At 63.9% G+C, this 16,315-nt stretch overlaps 2 protein-coding genes across 6 annotated transcripts; both read right to left on the minus strand.

Annotated features, from left to right (window-relative positions):
• Positions 1-343: 343 nt before the first annotated feature.
• On the minus strand, positions 344-8,673 carry MAN2A2 (mannosidase alpha class 2A member 2). Of its 5 annotated transcripts, none has more exons than XM_051796729.1 (24): positions 8,559-8,673; positions 8,093-8,247; positions 7,657-7,911; positions 7,406-7,550; positions 7,132-7,303; positions 6,648-6,775; positions 6,349-6,522; positions 5,865-6,051; positions 5,610-5,787; positions 5,265-5,467; positions 4,830-5,012; positions 4,545-4,659; positions 4,262-4,329; positions 3,923-4,088; positions 3,426-3,662; positions 3,217-3,339; positions 3,012-3,126; positions 2,786-2,919; positions 2,530-2,671; positions 2,193-2,326; positions 1,828-1,905; positions 1,341-1,535; positions 1,142-1,252; positions 344-890 (listed from the first exon to the last, which is right to left on the minus strand). In XM_051796729.1, exons 2-24 carry the CDS (start codon positions 8,222-8,224, stop codon positions 696-698), a joined length of 3,570 nt encoding a protein of 1,189 aa, XP_051652689.1. In that variant the 5' UTR covers positions 8,225-8,247; positions 8,559-8,673; the 3' UTR covers positions 344-695. The 5 variants fall into 5 exon arrangements, with proteins under 5 accessions (XP_051652689.1, XP_051652690.1, XP_051652693.1 ...); XM_051796730.1 differs by lacking the exon at positions 8,559-8,673 and adding an exon at positions 8,345-8,446; XM_051796732.1 differs by having other exon boundaries at positions 698-985.
• Positions 8,674-9,110: 437 nt separating this feature from the next.
• On the minus strand, positions 9,111-15,294 carry FES (FES proto-oncogene, tyrosine kinase). Its single transcript, XM_051796738.1, has 19 exons — positions 15,040-15,294; positions 14,056-14,303; positions 13,784-13,957; positions 13,619-13,715; positions 13,023-13,206; positions 12,734-12,871; positions 12,504-12,623; positions 12,307-12,429; positions 12,053-12,239; positions 11,896-11,973; positions 11,471-11,680; positions 11,252-11,374; positions 10,968-11,021; positions 10,729-10,847; positions 10,432-10,526; positions 10,230-10,353; positions 9,975-10,132; positions 9,659-9,781; positions 9,111-9,496 (listed from the first exon to the last, which is right to left on the minus strand). Exons 1-19 carry the CDS (start codon positions 15,164-15,166, stop codon positions 9,354-9,356), a joined length of 2,625 nt encoding a protein of 874 aa, XP_051652698.1. The 5' UTR covers positions 15,167-15,294; the 3' UTR covers positions 9,111-9,353.
• Positions 15,295-16,315: the final 1,021 nt, after the last annotated feature.

Here is a 16,315-nt window from a genome sequence, read left to right on the forward strand (position 1 = left end):
ACTGAAACGGGGCTAAAGGCTCTGGATTTGGGAGAGGCCATTGCCATGCTTCCCCCCGTCACTGCTGCCAGCACAAGGAGCTGCCTGACTCCTGTCCCCCTGGCTCCTGCTGCCAAGCATGGCTGGGCCTGGCCATGCCACCAGCCTTTCACACCCAGCTCAAGATCTGGGAGCACTGGCAGGGCAGGGACCTCAAAGAGCAGAGGACAGCACAGCTCTGGCAGCCCACCCAGCCCACCCAGAGCTGGCCCCGAGCCAGACTCCCCACCTTGGGTGCTGCCCTGTCTCCCCATGGCGCACTGTTCCCACTCACCTGCATGGGAGGCACAAACCACACACAGACTGGGCCTTTGGAAACAGCCTCGTGTTTCCTATGAGCTCCAGGTGAGCTCAGGCTCTAGTCCACAGCACCTCTCCAGGCAACTGCCCAACACCACCGATCAGCCCCATTCTGCCCCACTAGGCCAGGGGAGCCCAGCACAGGCCCCTGCCCCAGCCACTGGGGTGGCCACACTCCTGGGCAGCCTGTGAACATGGCAGGGCAGCAGTGCCCATCCCACCAGCAGCAGCAGAGCCTGGCCTGTTGCTCCTGCCAGCTGTGCTCAGCCCACCCGGCACCACATTCCGCAGCCTCCGCCCAGCCCCGGCCACAGCAGTTCATTCCAAAATCTATCTGAGAATGTGGGACTAATAAATTAGAAGGCAGCAGCAGCCTCTGCAAGTCCGGCGCCTCCTGCCCGCGCCCACCACAGTGCTGCTGGCCCTGCTCTCCTGCAGTGCTGGTGCTGCTCCCACGCTGCCCAGCCACTCTGCTCCTCTCCCACTCCACACACTACCCCAGGCGGATGCGGAATGTGGCAATTTCCATGGGGTCCAGGTAGATGTTGGTGCTGTTGGAAGCCGTGCCCAGTGGATACATCAGCGTCAGTGAGGTGGGCTGCAGGGAGCCCAGCTCCAGCCCCTGGAACAGGCCTCCCAGGACCAGCTGGGGAGAGAGGAGGGAGAAGAGAGCAGGCCTGGGTGCTGCCTCTGGTGCCTGGGGCAGCACTGTGCCCAGGGCAGCCTGATATGTGGCATGCCAGCCATGCCGAGGTCCAGCCTGGCTCTGACTCAGTGTGGGTGTGGGGCAGTCTAGCCCTACCTTGCCCTGGCTTGTAGTGCAGTTGAAGCCCAGGTTCTTGGCCTCCAGGCTGCAGTCAAAGCCTTTGCGGTGCAGAATCAGCGCTGCCTCGGCCGAGGGTAGTGAGTCGTCCTGGGGGAAGCCAGGGCGTGAGGCACAACAGTGCGGACAGCAGGGCAAGAGCCCCCCAGAGTCCTGTCACACCCAGGCTGTAGCTCACTTCTGCCTGCAACATCCGCAAGTTAAGGATGTGGAAGTCGCAGGGGAGGGTGGTGGCAAGGGGCACGAAGGAGCGCAGGGCTGGCACAGCTGGCTTCTCCAGCGCCACCGGCATGACCAGGGCCTCGGCATTCAGGTGCATGGAGGTGATGTGGCTCAGCAGGGAGGGGAAGCTGATGGGGCGTTCGTCCTGCACCTGCCAAGGAGCACATGGGTCAGTATAGGCCTGGGGAGCCGTGGGGCCAGGCAGAGCCTGGGCAGGCCCACAGAACGAACCACTGCTCCAGCAGTGCCCCGAGACCAGGCACCTGCAGGCACAGGGCACCCAGAGCTGCCCCCACCCAGGCAGGACTCCCTTCCCCAGCACCCAAACAGGACCCCATCTAGCTGATGCTCAGACTATGGACCTGCTACGGGCCTGGCTAGGCTAGTGGCTAGCAGCTAGTGCACGAGACAGGGAGAGACAGCAGGGCCAGGCCGGCCATTACCTCAGGGCTGCCAGTCCTGGTGCCAGGGAAGCCCAAGGCTTTAAACATGGAGACCAGTTTGGAAAAGAAGCCGGAGCTCTGAATGGGTGACATGGCGCAAGCATAGAGGGCAGCGAGGGGATGGGACAAGAACACTGTGATTACAAGGGCAACGCGGCTCCACAGGGACAGATCCCACTGCACAGGTCCCACCCTCCCTGTGCCCCTGCTCCAGGCCCATTCCTGCCTAGAGCCAGCACAATGGGACAGGAGGGGAGCAGATGCTGCATCCCATCACACGTGTGGCTTTCTGCAGGTGCCTCCACCCTGCTCCATCCCAAGGCAAGGCTGGGCATTCCCATCCTGTGGCCTCACAGCCCAGGCACCTTGTTGGCAGTGGTGCGGTGCTCCAGGAGGAGCCGGAATCGGTTGCAGGTTCGCTTGTTGTCCTTCAGCCCCTGGCCCAAGCCCCGGTTGTCATCCTGCATGAGGCGCCGGTCCAGGATCACCTCCAGCTGGCCTGTGAAGAGTGGGTCCCCATGCCCCAGGCTTTACCAGGAGCCAGCCACCCCCCATGGCATGGAGCTCCAGAGACAGCAGGACCAGGGCACCCTGTGCCCAGCCTGCAGCACCCTCCTCCCCTACATCCCCTGGGGAGGGGAGCCCCAGCTCTATAGCAGGTCTCCAAGGCATAGGCCTCCAAGACACAGGCCTCCATCTCACCGCTGCGGAGGCTGGAGACTCCCAGGGCCTGGGCTGTGAGCAGCGTCAAGCGGCTCTGCATGTCCTGAATGTAGGCCATGGCAGGCATGGGGTAGAAGTTGGCCTGCAGCGGCAGCTTCCGCTGGTACCTGCGGGGCTGGATCTGTCAAGGGACAGAGGTCAGTGGCCAAAAGTGGCTCCCACAGTGCCCAGCGCTGGGTGTCGGGGTACTGTCCTGTTGTGGGCAGGTGCTGTCCCTCCCTAGGCTGCCACATACCTGGAAACCATTGAGGTCCGTGAAGAAGGTGTTGTCGCTCTCAATGTCGGTGCTGAAGCGTAGGGCCAGCTCCTTGTTGATGTGGTCACGGATGTCCACCAGGCAGGACACATCCAGGGACAGGCCCTCCACCCCTGCAGGTAGGTAGTGAGGGGCTGGGCCCCACAGGCAGCATTGCCCAGCACCACTGGGCCAGCGACACCCCGGCACCACCTCAGGATCTCACCTGGCACATTGTAAAGCCGCACCATGGTCTGAACGTGCTCATAGTAGCTGGCAACCTCTGAGAAGAGGGGTCCCTCCGTCACCCGCACCACTGGGGGGTTCTTGGGGGCATAGGGCTGGGAGGAAGGAGCGCTGTGCTGAGGCTGCTGCCTGAAGACAGTCCCGCAGGCACAGCTGCCAGCTGGCTAACAGGACAAACCCTATACCTTGGCTTCTCCATCAGGCAGGAAGAGATAGGCCCCACTTTTGTCCTTGGAGGTCCTGGTGCCGTAGACGAGGAACTCGCTGCTCACTCTGTGCCCCTGCTCCTCCCCAGCTCCGCGTATGCTCTGTGGGTGCGGGCCAGCACAGCCATGAATGCGGAAGGCAGCATGGTGACCCCCTCCCCTCCTCCACTCCAGAGCCCCACATTCACCTGCAGCAGGCCCGAGTGCCCTGAGAAGCAGGCCTGCAGGTGCTGGTTCTCCAGGCAGAAATCATCGGCAGCAGCCGGGAAGACTTGCAGGGGCAGGGCCTCAGGCTTGCGCACAGGCAGGTCCCGACCGTGCAGGTACAGGCGCGTGGAGGACCTCAGCGTGGCATGGCCGTCCAAGGACCTGTGCAGCTGCAGCACACGCAGCCCCAGCGCGGGCAGGCGGGCCAGCACAGACACCTGCAGGCAGTATGGGGACCTGAGCCAGCCCCCCGTGCCTGGGGACGGACTGGGAGTCAGTCGGGCAAAGGCCCCCCCCTCTACTGAGGGGAGACGTGCATGGGGCCTGGTGGTTTGACAGCTGTGGGAGCTTGTGTTGTGGGGCAGGGACAGAGCAGGGCTGACAGAGTATCCTGGCAGTATGCAGGGATGGGAGGCTGGCATACATGGTATGTGCAGGCTGAGGATGGGGCAGGCAGTGTCACCGGGGCATCCTGTACCTGGTAGACGTCAGGAACCACTTCGGTGGCGGAGCTCCAGGTTGCGCTGAGCTGGAAGGGCAGGGGCTGGCCCTCCTCGGAGAGCACATGCACATGCGGGGAGTCCACCAGCATCGGCACCACACTCAGGCGTTCCTGCTCCAGAGGGTTGAACACCACCAGGAACCTGCAGGGGGTCACCCAGGGATGGCATCCCAGCCGCACCGCATCCCAGATGCCCAATGCCCCACACTACCCCCACGTTCACTGCATCCACCCATAGCTTCACAGCATCCCAGATACTCCATCACTGCCTCTCCACAGCCCCACAAGTCCCTAAAGCAAGGCATGAGGCCCTACCGGGGTGAGGTGTCCAGTTTGACCACTGTCTTCTCCGGGAGGGAGTCCTGGCTGGGGCGCGTGTCATCCTGGGGAGAGGAGCAGTGAGGGCTGGGGTATGCCCACACCCTGCCAGCTGGGCCCAGAACACAGGCACAGGCTGGGGCCCTTTCCCCAGCCACGCCTGCACAGAATTGTGCTCCTGAGGGCATGGGGACAGCATGAGGGCATGGGTCATTGCCCCCATGGAGCATTGTGCTCCTGAGGGCATGGGTCCAGGGAGCCAGGGGCAGGCACTGCTCACCATGCTGAGGAAGGGCGCAGCGGGGTCATGCTGATATGTGTCCTTGTCCCCCAGCACAAGGTAGTGCGCAGCGTTGATGATGACGCGCTTCAGGTTGGTAAGGGAGTGGAGCAGCCTGGGGCACAGGCAGAGTGAGCCACCCAGGGCCATTCAGCCACCCAACACCCCCCACCTCTCCCCAGCAGAGGAGCCCCAAAAGACCCCTACACCCAGCCGCACTCACAGCCCTGAGCCCACCAGCCCCTCCCTGACAGGCTCTGAGGGTGCTCCAGCCCCCACACATACCGGACTCCGTAGTCCACAGCTACAGCCTCCTTGGCGGTGCCAGTGATGGCATCGTGGTGCTGGAAGAGGCCCAGGTTGCGTCGGGCGTTGCTCAGCAGGGCGTAGTCGGAGAGCGGGTACCTGCCGTCGGCACTGGCATGGCGGGCGTGGGCGAGTGCCAGGCTGTACAGGATCTCTGCCCCCCTGCACAGGGACAGGGTCACAGAGGATCTCTGTCCCTGTGCCCCAGTGCTGTGGGGGCTGGCCTGGACATGCCGGCGGGGGCACACACTCCCCTGGGACTGGGCAAGGGTTTGGCACTGCCTGGGCCACCCCAGCGCATTGGTGGCTGGTGCAGACCTGGGGGCTGCTGGAGCTCCCAGATGCTGCCTAATCATCCCTCACCCACGCCCTGCACACCCCCCATGCTCCACAGCCCAGTCTGCTGCCCCTCACCGGAGGTGGGCCTCTAGCACCCGGTCCAGGCTCTTGTAGAACGGCCGGGAGGTGTAGTATCCCGTCCAGTAGTGGTCCTCCCGGTCAGCATAGGAGAAGAAATCTCCAGTCAGCACTGGGAACCCAGGCGGCCTCATCCCCGGCACAATGCCCATCTTCTTATACAGGGCATCAAAGTAGTCAGAGAGCGTCCCAAACTGCGCCTGCAGGACAGCACATGTGGCCCTGAGCCAGGGCTCCCACAGTGGGGGCTCCCATCAACTCTCCCAGCACTGGCCACCCTCTGGCTACACTCTGTGGTGGCCTCCTGGTGCCCCCAGCTCCACTGAAGATCCTCGCACGTACCTGGACGTGGAGGTCGGGCCGGGAATTGAGGAAGTCGAAGATGCGCTGGTAGTTGAGGAACTGGGCGTCCCACTCCTGCGGCTTGTCGTATCGGAAGTCATCTCCCAGGGGCACCAGGAGCACCTTGCTGCGGTACAGCTTGGACTTCTTGCGGTACTGGTCCAGCAGCAGCTGGGCTCTGCATGAGGGCCAAGGCATGAGACTGGCCCTGGAAAGGCCACCGGGCTGGGAGCCATGTGCCCCTGCCACACTCACCGCTCCGCCACATTGGCATCGGTGATGGCACGGGGAGGAACCTTCCAGGGGCAGTTGATTCGGCCTCCAGGCAGGCGCTTGAAGTCAAACTGGCAGCAGATCTTGGGGTCTGGCCCACAGGTGTGGGGCACATCGTAGCTGTAGAAGGGCATCATGTGGCAGAAGATGTCAGTGCTGGTGTCTGGATCTGTAGGACCAAGGACAGGTGAGCACCAGCAATGGCTCTCCCTTGCCTGTCTCCAAGCAGGGGGTTCCAAGGAGAGCTGTCGGACAGAGCAGAGTTGGAGCCCAGAGGACACAGCAGCCTCCCTCAGCATGCTGGGCACAGAGGCAGATGGGGAGTCACCCTAGGGCTGCTGCATGGGGCAGAGCCATCGCCTCCTGGCGCTCAGCTCATCTGTACAGTAAAGTGGCTGGTAGCCATTCCCTGCTGCCACTTGCCCTACAGGGCCCCTTCTGCCGTCCCCTCCTGGCAGCCTCTCACCCCACGTCTGTCTCCACATAAACTCCAGGTTCTGGGTGGCAGCAAAGTGCTTCTTGATGGCATAGTGCACACGCTGGATGAGCATGGCCGTCAGGTTGGAGCGCTTCAGCAGGTAGGGCATGGTAGAGCTGTACCCAAAGGGGTCCACGGCCCAGCCCGACCGCGGTGTCACACCTGGGGGCACAGAGACCTGTCAGCCTGTGCTGAGCCAGCATCACCTCCTGTGAGGAGGGTCCTGCCAGGGCCAGGGTGCCAGTCAGCATTGTGCTCCTCCTGCTCAGCACCCACTCTGCTCTCACCAATGTTCTTCTCTAGCCACTGGTGCCCCTCGATCAGCTGGTCAATCATGGCGAAGTAGTGGGAATTGGCCTCGTCGGGCATCACCCAGCCACCTGTCACCATCTCCAGCTGCCCATTGCCCACCAGCCTGCGAGGGGGACACCCGAGATGTGACCAGAGTCCCGCGTGAGCCACATGTCCATGGCAGAGATCCCCTGCCTTTAGCCACCTGGAGCCCACCCACAGCCCCCACAGCCACTGCTGCCATTCCTCACTACCCATGCTGACTTCACACAGAGACACATCCCTCCACAGCTCAGTGCCAGCCAAGGCCCCTGCCAGAGCACCCAGCTCTCACCCCTCACTGCAGTGGCTCTGGCATCTGGTGGCACTGGGAGGCTGCTGGTAGTGCCAGGGCACCCCATGGTGAGCAGTGCAGGGCCCACGGTTGCTGCACTGCAGTCAGGGCAGCCTTCCTGTCCCCAGGGCTCTTTCCTGCCCTACCTGCGCACTGCAGCCCGCTTCTGGGCACTGATGTTGTCCCACCACTTGGAAAAGAAGGAGATCTCGGACCAGATGAAGCGTCGGCGTGGGTCCTCCTGCATCTTCAGCACCATGCTGTTGAGGATGTGCTGCGTTTGGTCATAGTAATACTTGTCGAAGGTCTTGATCCAGCCTAGCAGCACAGCTGGGGGTCACTGTGGGGGCCCAGCCCTTCCCTGCCAGCACTATGCGGCAGCAGGGGCTGGGCCAGCCCTTCCCCTCCTCTGCTGCTCACCTGGGTCATTGTGGGAGTGCGGCACCACAAACACCTGCAGAGGTTCCATGTCCCACTCGTTGGGCTCATAGGTGATGTCGAAGCCCTGCTTCCAGACACCGCCATCCTGGTTGTCAAAGGGCAGCAGGGAGTACACGGCCAGCATCTGTGGGTGGGAGGCAGGGCTGAAAGATCCCCGAAAGAGTCGAGCCAGGACCCCACAGACGCCCAGGTATGGACCCCTTGTGCTAGCAGAGCCACCAGCCCCTCACCTGCAGGTCTGGGCTCTGTCCCTTGCCCCCCAGGGCAAACTGGCAGTCCTGTGGGGACACGGAGAGGAAACTTGGGCGACTCTCAGGGGGCAGCACCCAGGAGCCATTTGGGGGGTGATGGGGCAATGCCGGCTGCCCCTCTGCGTGGGCCGTCAGCTCCAGCACCGAGTCCTTGATGTGGCTGATGATCTCATGGTTCTCCTCCAGCAGCTGCTCCAGCTGCTCAATGCGGTTCTGTAGCACTGAGATCTGGCTCTGGGGGGACAGAGGCCACGGTGAGAGCCAGGAGGTCATCCAGAGCTATGGGGAGCCAGCCTTGGCCCTGGCAGCCGAATGGTGGGAGGCCAGGGCTGGCTCCCCATGAATTTCCCTGGCTGAATGTCCCTGTTTGTCATCCCATGGCCCCTCTCACCCACCCCAACCCCCTCAAACTCACCCTGGGGAAGTTGCCCCCACTCTGGTGTCGTGCAGGGTCGTGCTGTACCCGGTCCAGCATCAGGTAGAGGGAGAAGACGGCCACGCAGAAGATGGCAGCTCCACACACTGTCACCTGCTTCTTCAGCTTCATCACGAAGGGATGGAGGGACTCACCTGCGCCGGGATACGGGGAGGGGGGCACACGTCGGACAGCGCAGCCCCCCACCGCGGCCTCCCGCCTCCTTCTCCAAGCGCCCTCCCCGCGTCCTACTTGGCTTAATCCGGTGCTGAGTATTTATAGCTGCGGATGGGGCTGGGGAAGGGGCCAGGGCCGGGACAGGCCGCGCGGCCCCGCCGAGCCGGGCAGCGCCCGGGGCCGCCGCGCTGCAGCCCCGCGGGGCCGGGCCGGGCCGGGCCGGGCCGGGGAGGGACCGGGGAAGGCCAGGCCGGCGCCGGCGGGGACACCGCGGACGCTCCGCTCTTACCCCGGGCGGCTCCGCGGCCCGACCCCGCTCCTCACATCGCCCGCCCGGGCCCGCCGGGATGGGCCAGGCCAGGCCAGGCCCCGCCCGCCGCTCCGCCCCCCGAGCGCGGCCCCGGGGAGGCGATACCGGAGCGAGCGGGCCGGGCCGGGCACCCCGCGGAGCACCTCGGGGGGATCGGCCCGGCCGGGACCCACCCACAAGCTGGCCGCCCTCCCAGCCGCGGGGCCGAGTTGAGATGCCGCTGCCTCATCCCTGTACGCTGTCTCAGTGCCCTGTCCCATTCCACCCCCCCATTGTGCCCTGTCCCAGGGACCCGTCCCAGTACTCCCCATCCCAGTGCCCTGTCCAAGTGCACCCTGTCCTGGTGCCCCACCCTGGTACTTCATTCTGGTGCTCTGTCTCGGTCCACTCTGTCCCCGTGTGCCCTGTCCTGGTATCCCGTCCTGGTGCATCATTACGGTGCTCCATCCCAGTGTCTCTTCTCTCAGTGCCCTATCCCAGTGCAGTACAGACCCATATCCCCTCACAGACTCCTTACACGCAGCTGCAGAGCTCCTGTGTTTATTGAGCAGGATGAAGCCGGGCAGGAGCTGCGTGTGCTGCGACCTCCACCCAGGGCATGCGGGAGCCTCTGGAAAAGGAAAGGGGCACAGGCACCCACAGCTGCACCACAGCACGCCCAGGCAGGGTTCTGCTGTGCCCCCAGGCACTGCCATGGGATGGATCCAGGGGCTCCGTCACTGCCCAAGGGAGGGACACTGCTGCGGGATTGATCCAGGGCCCCTGGTGCCCCCATCAACGGTGCCTCTTGCGGATGGCAATGAGGTCCTGGTGGATGGTGCTGAAGCTGGGCCGCTTGTGGGGGTCATACTCCCAGCAGCGCTGCATCAGCTGGTACACCTCCTCAGGGCACTGCTCGGGGCGGTCCAGCCGCACACCTGAGGTAACAGGGATGGGAACATGGCAGCCTGCACTACCAGTCCCTCACCCCCCACAGCCCCATCTAGCCCTCCCATGGGCCCAGCTCTACAGTGGATCTGCTGTGCTGGACCCACAGCTCACAGTGGCCCTTGGGAGCCAGCCTTGCCTGTGTCCCCTACCCTGCTCCACTGCCTCCCGTGTCTGCTGGTTGCTGAGGTTGGCATAGGGGATGGCGCCCAGGCTGAAGGCTTCCCACAACAGGATCCCAAAGCTCCAGACATCGCTCTCTGAGCTGTATCGGCCTGGGGACATGGAGCAGGATGAATGGTGGCAGCTGTCACCACTGACTGGTTGTGCCTTCACTCCTGAGGGCTGGGGTACTTTGGATCTCTGCCTCCCTCCCCAGGATCAGGCGCGTGGGAGTGGGACAGTGCTGGACTCCTGGCTCCCAGCAGAGCTGTGGGGTGCCAGGCTGTGCCCAGCACCATCCCATACCATAATTGAGTGCTTCAGGGGCCGTCCACTTGACAGGGATCTGCTTCATCCCCCCTGTGGAGGCATAGATGCCATCCTCCTCCTCCCGTGACATCCCAAAATCACTGATCTTCAGGGTGTTCCTCTCCGTCACCAGGCAGTTGCGAGCAGCCAGGTCCCTGTGGCGGCCCCGAGCCATCAGCCGTGCACCCGGCTGTTCCTGGGGCTCCAGGACAGTGAGGGTTCCAGGGCTCTCCCTGCCTTGCCAGGGCCCACCTGTGGATGCAGTGCTTGCTCTCCAGGTACTCCATGCCAGCAGCAGCATTCTCTGTCATCCTGACCAGCTCCTTCACCCGGAGGTGGGGCCCCTCGCTGCGCAGGAAGCTCAGGAAGTCCCCCCCTGCACCCGGATTGTGGAGCTGGTGGGTGCCTGGGCACACCCATATGTGCTGGGGGGCTGTGGGTCAGAGCCACTCACCCTGTACCAGCTCCATGACAATGTAAATGGGCTGTTTCTGTGTGCAGACACCAATGAGCCGCACGATATTTGGGTGCCTGTACTGCTTGAGGATCCTGCGGGAACAAGGGTGAGCACCGCAATTGTGTGGGAGCCCAGCTGCCTCAGGCACAGGCCACCCAGTACCAACTCCAGGGTGCTCTACCGAGCTGGCTCAGGGATACAGCCCTCAGCACATCCCCTGCTGCAGACCCAGCGGGGTTGAATAGCCCCAAGGATGGATAGACAGGACGAGACAAGCACACTGGCCGCACAGACCTGGCTTCCTGAAGGAACTTGGCCTTGAGCTCAGGCGGGAGGTTTTCCCGGCAGGATTTCACAGCCACAGCGGTGTTGTCAGCACGCAGGCGGCCACTGAACACCTCCCCAAAGTTACCCTGCCGAGACACAGGCACACTGGCTCAGCTCACCATGTGGCCCAAGGAAAATCCTGTTCTTCTGTAGACCCCGTGGGGACAGCTGGGCCCTCCCCTACACCCCACAGCACCTCGACTCACCCGGCCAATGCGCTCCCCCAGCAACACATCTTCGTGGTTGAGCACCCATTTGTCCTGCAGTAAGCAACACTGGTGAGCTGTCCCCCAACCCACATCTCCCTGCAGCCCCCTCTCAGACAGCCCCAGAGGGGATCCCCAGACCTCAGGGTTCCCCAGGCCTTAGTCCCCCCATCTAGCTGGAGAAGCATGCCTGGGGCTCCCAGCCAAGCCCTGGGAAGACGAAGGGGTCGGGCAGGGCTGCCCCTGCTCAGGGGGCCAGTCCCCCTTCCCGCTGCCTATGTCACCTTGGGTACAGCCCTGGCCAGGACGATGCCACTCTTGCGGGTGATGGGCTGCTGGCTCTGCAGGAGGTGCTGGATGAGCAGCGGGATGGTGGGGAAACTGTCCCCCTCCAGTCGGAACATGTTCTGCAGGAAGGGCGGGTGAGGGGTTGTGCCCAGCAGGGACCCCTGTCTGCTCATGTGGGGTTGCCCTGGCCTTCCCCCCTGCCCATGATCACTCACATCGGCAGCCTGGATGATGAAATGCCGGGGCTGCCCGTCCCACAGCACACTGAGCACATACTCCTGCTTGCCCTGGCTCTCCCGCACCAGGAAGTCCCCATTGCAGGTCAGCAGCTCCTGCACCTCCGAGCGTGGGATGGCCCCGTGATACCAGACCTGCTGGCACAGCGGCTTCTGCACCTCCGGGATCAGGGGCATAGGGGGGGGCAGCTGGAAAGAAACAGGGTGAGCCCAGCCATGTCTATCCCTGAGTCGTGCCAGAGATTGGCAGCAGTGGTGCCCAGAAGCTGCACCCAGGGTAGAGCTGGACGAGAGTCTGGAAGGGCTGGAACAGGGAGGGGAGGGGGCTGTGAGGCCAGAGGGGAGGGGGGCAGAAGGGCCAGCTAGGTGGAGAGCAGGGTGACTGGAGGTGCCCAGGGACTCACCGAGTACTTGGGGCTGAAGATACCCGTGATGTGGTTCTTGAGGGTCTCTAGAGCACTGGCCCCACTTCGTTCCTGCTCCTGGGGGAGGTACAAGCTGTGCGCCAGCTGGGGAGGGCCCCATCCCTGCCACTCCCAGGGCATGGGAGGCAGGACTCACCGTGGAGGAGACAGACTGCTGGTCCTCTGGCACAGGCAGGGCAGGCAGGGGCTCCCTGGCCCCCAGCTCTGCCAGCTTCCCTGCCAGCATGTCCCGCTGTGCCTGCAGCTTGGCCTGGGTGCAGAGGCAGCCCTCGAGCTGCTGCTGCACCTCGAGCAGCCCCTGGCGCCTGCTCAGCAAGTGCACCCTGGGGAGGGGACAGGGTGTCAGCACCCGCCGCCCTGGCCCCTTGCTCCCCCTCCACTGCACCTCACCGCTTCCCAGGGCTCCAGCCCTGCTCCTCTTCATGGATCTCTGCCTTCAGCTCCCACACCTGCTGTTCCTTGCTGCTTACAGCCTCCATGGCAGCTGCCAGCTCCTCCTCGACCGACGTTAGGCTGCAAGAAACACATGCCAGCATGCTGAGCCCCTGTTCCTAACCTGTCCCTTGCCTGTGGCCAGCCCCACTCACCAGTGCTGGACACTCTCAAGGGTCAGCTCATTCAGCTGCAGTTCCCCTGGTGCCAGGCTCTCTGTCTCCTCCAGCAGGCTCTCATCAAAGGACACAGTTGGTGGCACCTCGGAGTCATACCTGTGGACACCCAGTATGACTCTGCCTCCATCTGCTCTGTGCTGGCTGCCAGCAACTGTGGGTGGCAGGGCCGTGCCCGGCAGAGAGGCTGCGGCTGCACAGGGCCATACTGGTGGCTCTGGATGAAGCCGCTGTACTCAGTGGCAGGGTTGATGGCCTCGATGGCACCGGCAATCTCATGGTGAATGGCAAGAACGTCCTCCTGTACCAGGCTGCTGATGCTGCAGTACTCCCCAAGGATCTCCTTTCTGCAAGAGCACTGCTGGTTCTGGGGGACCATGGGGGTGTCCAGAGGTTGGCAGTGGGGTGAAGGGCTGGCAGGGGGGTGCGAGATGGGGAGTGGGGCATGGGATGGGCAGTGGGGAACAGGACAAGCAGCAGGGGGGGCAGGAATCTTACAGGATGAGGACCATCTCCTGCTGCAGGTTGTAGAGGGACTGGTGCAGGCTGGGCAGCACCCGCTGGTAGTAGTGCTGGTGGTGCAGCGCAGCTGCCTGCACGGCCAGCACATATTGGTTGTGCAGGGCATAGAGCTTCCAGAGGCTGCGTACATACTTCTCCTTTGCTTTGTCCCGCTCTTTGTCTGTGGGGAGAGGCCGTGGAAAACACCAACCACCAGCACACCACCAGTCCCAGCATTGCAGCACATCAGCATCAGTGAGGGGCAAGAACACCTGGCAGGGCTGGGGCAGGGGCCAGGGGGTGTCGAGCTGGGAGAGGGTCCCAGGGCAGGCAGGGCAACCAAGGCTGGGGCAGTTACACTATGACACAGGGATGCTCCTGACTCACAGCGTGGTTTCCCAAAGCCTCTGGACTTTTGCCTATCTCCTTGGGGGCCAGGCTGGGCTCTCCCCACGCTGCCCACTCCAAGAGTCCCCACCCGCTCCAGGCTGGGCCATGATTCCCACAGGGTGCAGGATGCTCCAGCCATACTTGGCCCACAAGGGGAGCTGGGAGGGGATGCAGTGGGATGGAGCTGAGGGCCAGGCTGGCACCTTTGCTGGCCTCCTGGTACTTGCGTTTGGCCTGGGCGCTGTCACGTGCCAGGCTGCGGTACTGCGCCTTCAGCTTCTCCATCTCCTGCTGTGTCGTCTGGGGAGGGACATGGTCAGGGAGCGGGGCCAGGCCACGGCCTCACTCCCCCGCTGGCCCCCACATACCCGGCTGTACTCCTGGCTGAGCAGCTGCCACTGCTCACTGAAGGCCTTGCGCAGCTGCTGCTTGTCGCGGATGAGCAGGCTCAGCTTGGCCAGCGGCCCTGCCACCAGCTCCTCTGCGTGCTGCCGCAGGATCTGGCTCAGCATCTCCGTCCGGCTCGCCAGCACCCACCAGGTCTGTGGGATGCCAGCGCATCAGGAAAAGTGTGGGGACAGCACCCTCCAGCACCACACCAGGCTCTGCAAAGCATACTCCTGCTCCAGGGCATCCCTACCTTCTCCATCTGGCCACCATGGTCACCACGGAGCTGCCCAGTGCCCTCCTGCTTCTCCAGCTGGGAGAACATGTGGTGCAGCATCCCTGCGTACTCCCGGTCGCTCTTGGCACGCTGTGACATCCACTTCTTCATCAGCTCCAGGAGACGCAGCTCCCCGTCCTGCAGCCGCAGCAGCGCGCTGTGCCCCCGCGGGCACCACAGCTCCGGCCCAAAACCCATGGCACCACCGTCTGGGTGGGGGGAGGCTGTGGGGTGCCAGGCCAGGCTGAGTCATGGCTGCTGCCTCGCACCGCCTGCACCAGTGGCCAGGGCCCTTTGTATCTCACACCCTCCCACCTTGTTGCCTGGCCTGAGTGGCAGGGCAGACCCTCCATGCCCCCTACAATCAGCCTTGCAAAGTGCATTCAAAGCAGTGGGGTGAGCGCTCCAAGCCCTGTGGGAGCTGGAGCCTGCAGGGACAGTGCCAGGGAGGAGGAAGTGTGGGGTGACACACAGCAGTGTCACCTCTGCTGCGTGTGGGGCTGCTCCCAAGGGCAGCACAGCTGTGCCCCCCATCCCAGCTGGGCACCAGTCCCTGTGCCTGTGCTGCCTGTTGGCACTGCCACCCCTGTGCCTGCAGTGTGGAAGCTCCCAGGGACCAGGACACAACCGGGAAGCTGGTGAGAGCAGGACAGGGTGCTGAGCCCCAAAGGAAAGTGCTGAGCCTGGACATGCCTCAGCAGCCGGGACTCCAGCATGGCCATTGGGAGCCAATTTGGGAAGCTGGGAGCCAAACTAGTCCCAGCAGCGGTCCTGGGGTGCTCTGCCCCTTGGCAAGAGCACAGCAGGAGCAGGAGAACGCTGGGGCACCTCCCTGCACAGGGCAGGATGTCCTCTGGCACAGCCCTTGACCCTGCCGAGAGCCAGGGCCTAGAACCCCCCTGCCCTACAAAGGTATCCCCTGTCCCTGCCAGCACCCTGCTGGGGCACAGGCCCTCCAACCTGCGTCTGCTGTGAGGTCCCCGCCGTGGGTCTGCTGCTGGCGTCCTGCTGGAACTGGGTCTGGCGTGGTCTTGACCCCGTGCAGCTCCAGCTCGTAGGGAGGAACAGGAAACCCGGGGCTGACCATACAGCCATTGCGAGATTTCCTGTGCTTCCTCCCCTCCCTGCCAGTCCCTGCACCCACGACCAGCACTGGCTCATGGCTGTGCTGCAGCTGGGCAGCTCCCAGCTCCGTCGCCCCTCTCAGCTGCTTCCCACCAGGTCCTGGCACCATCAGGGTCCAGCCCTGTGTACTCAGGGCTCTACTACCACCGTGGAGCCTCCACTGAGCCCTGATCTGCGAGGGTCCCACCCAGCAAAGCCCCTTCAGCCATGCCTGGTCCTGTCTGACCCACAGCCTTGCTCCATGCCTCTGCATCCCCAAGAGGCTGCAGGACGTGGGGGTTCCCCAGGGCTCTGTGCAGTCCCACTGAAGGGTGGCCACCCTGACACCACCCCCAAGCCTGGCCCATGTGACTGGGGAAGGCCTCAGGACAGAGCGCCACCAGTGCCACTGCCAAGTGCCACCACATATCTCCATTGCTGGCACAACCCAGGTCAGCTCCACTCTGCTCAGCCTGGACACTGCCTGGGTGTTTTGGGCTGAGCCCCCCTCTGTGCCCAGCAGGGAGGCCCCAGCTCCAGAAGGGTGTCACGGTCACTTGCAGGACACTGTAAGACCAATTCCACTTTTAGAGGAAGTCAGGGAAAAAGTGTGTCAGGCAGGAGCTTTGCTGACTTGCCTTCCCGGCTGAGCAATGTGGGATGGTCACGCCACTGAGCAGGTCCATGGCAGCCAGGGGCTGCCACGGTGATGCTTCTCCCATCCCCAGCATCCTCCCGGGGGTGCACGGGTTCCCTCCCCGCCTGTGCCACGCTTCCCTGGAAGCCCCGAATGCTGCCCGCCCCCAGCCCGGCCTCGCGCGAAGAGGAAGAGCAGGGTGAGCTGCAGAAGAGGAAGAGCAGGGTGAGCGCGCTGCCGTCCCTGCACGCCGCGGGGAACTCGCTCCCGACCACAGGAAGCCGCTGTGGGCACAGCAAGGCCGAGAGGCTCCAGAGAGAGGAGCTGCCTCTGCGAGCAAGCGCTGCCCCGACAGGCCCTCCTGTGGGGGACGGGACCCTGCAGGGAGCTTGGGGAGGCTGAGGTGGGCTGTGTCTGAAGCTTGGCCACGGCACGAGCGGGTCCCACGTCCAGCCTGCCCATCCCTACACCAGGGGCACCGTGCTCCAGCTGCAG

This window comes from Manacus candei, unplaced genomic scaffold, assembly GCF_025592945.1.
Source record: "Manacus candei isolate 608988 ecotype Guabito, Panama unplaced genomic scaffold, ASM2559294v1 h1tg000046l, whole genome shotgun sequence".
Taxonomy (NCBI): domain Eukaryota; kingdom Metazoa; phylum Chordata; class Aves; order Passeriformes; family Pipridae; genus Manacus; species Manacus candei.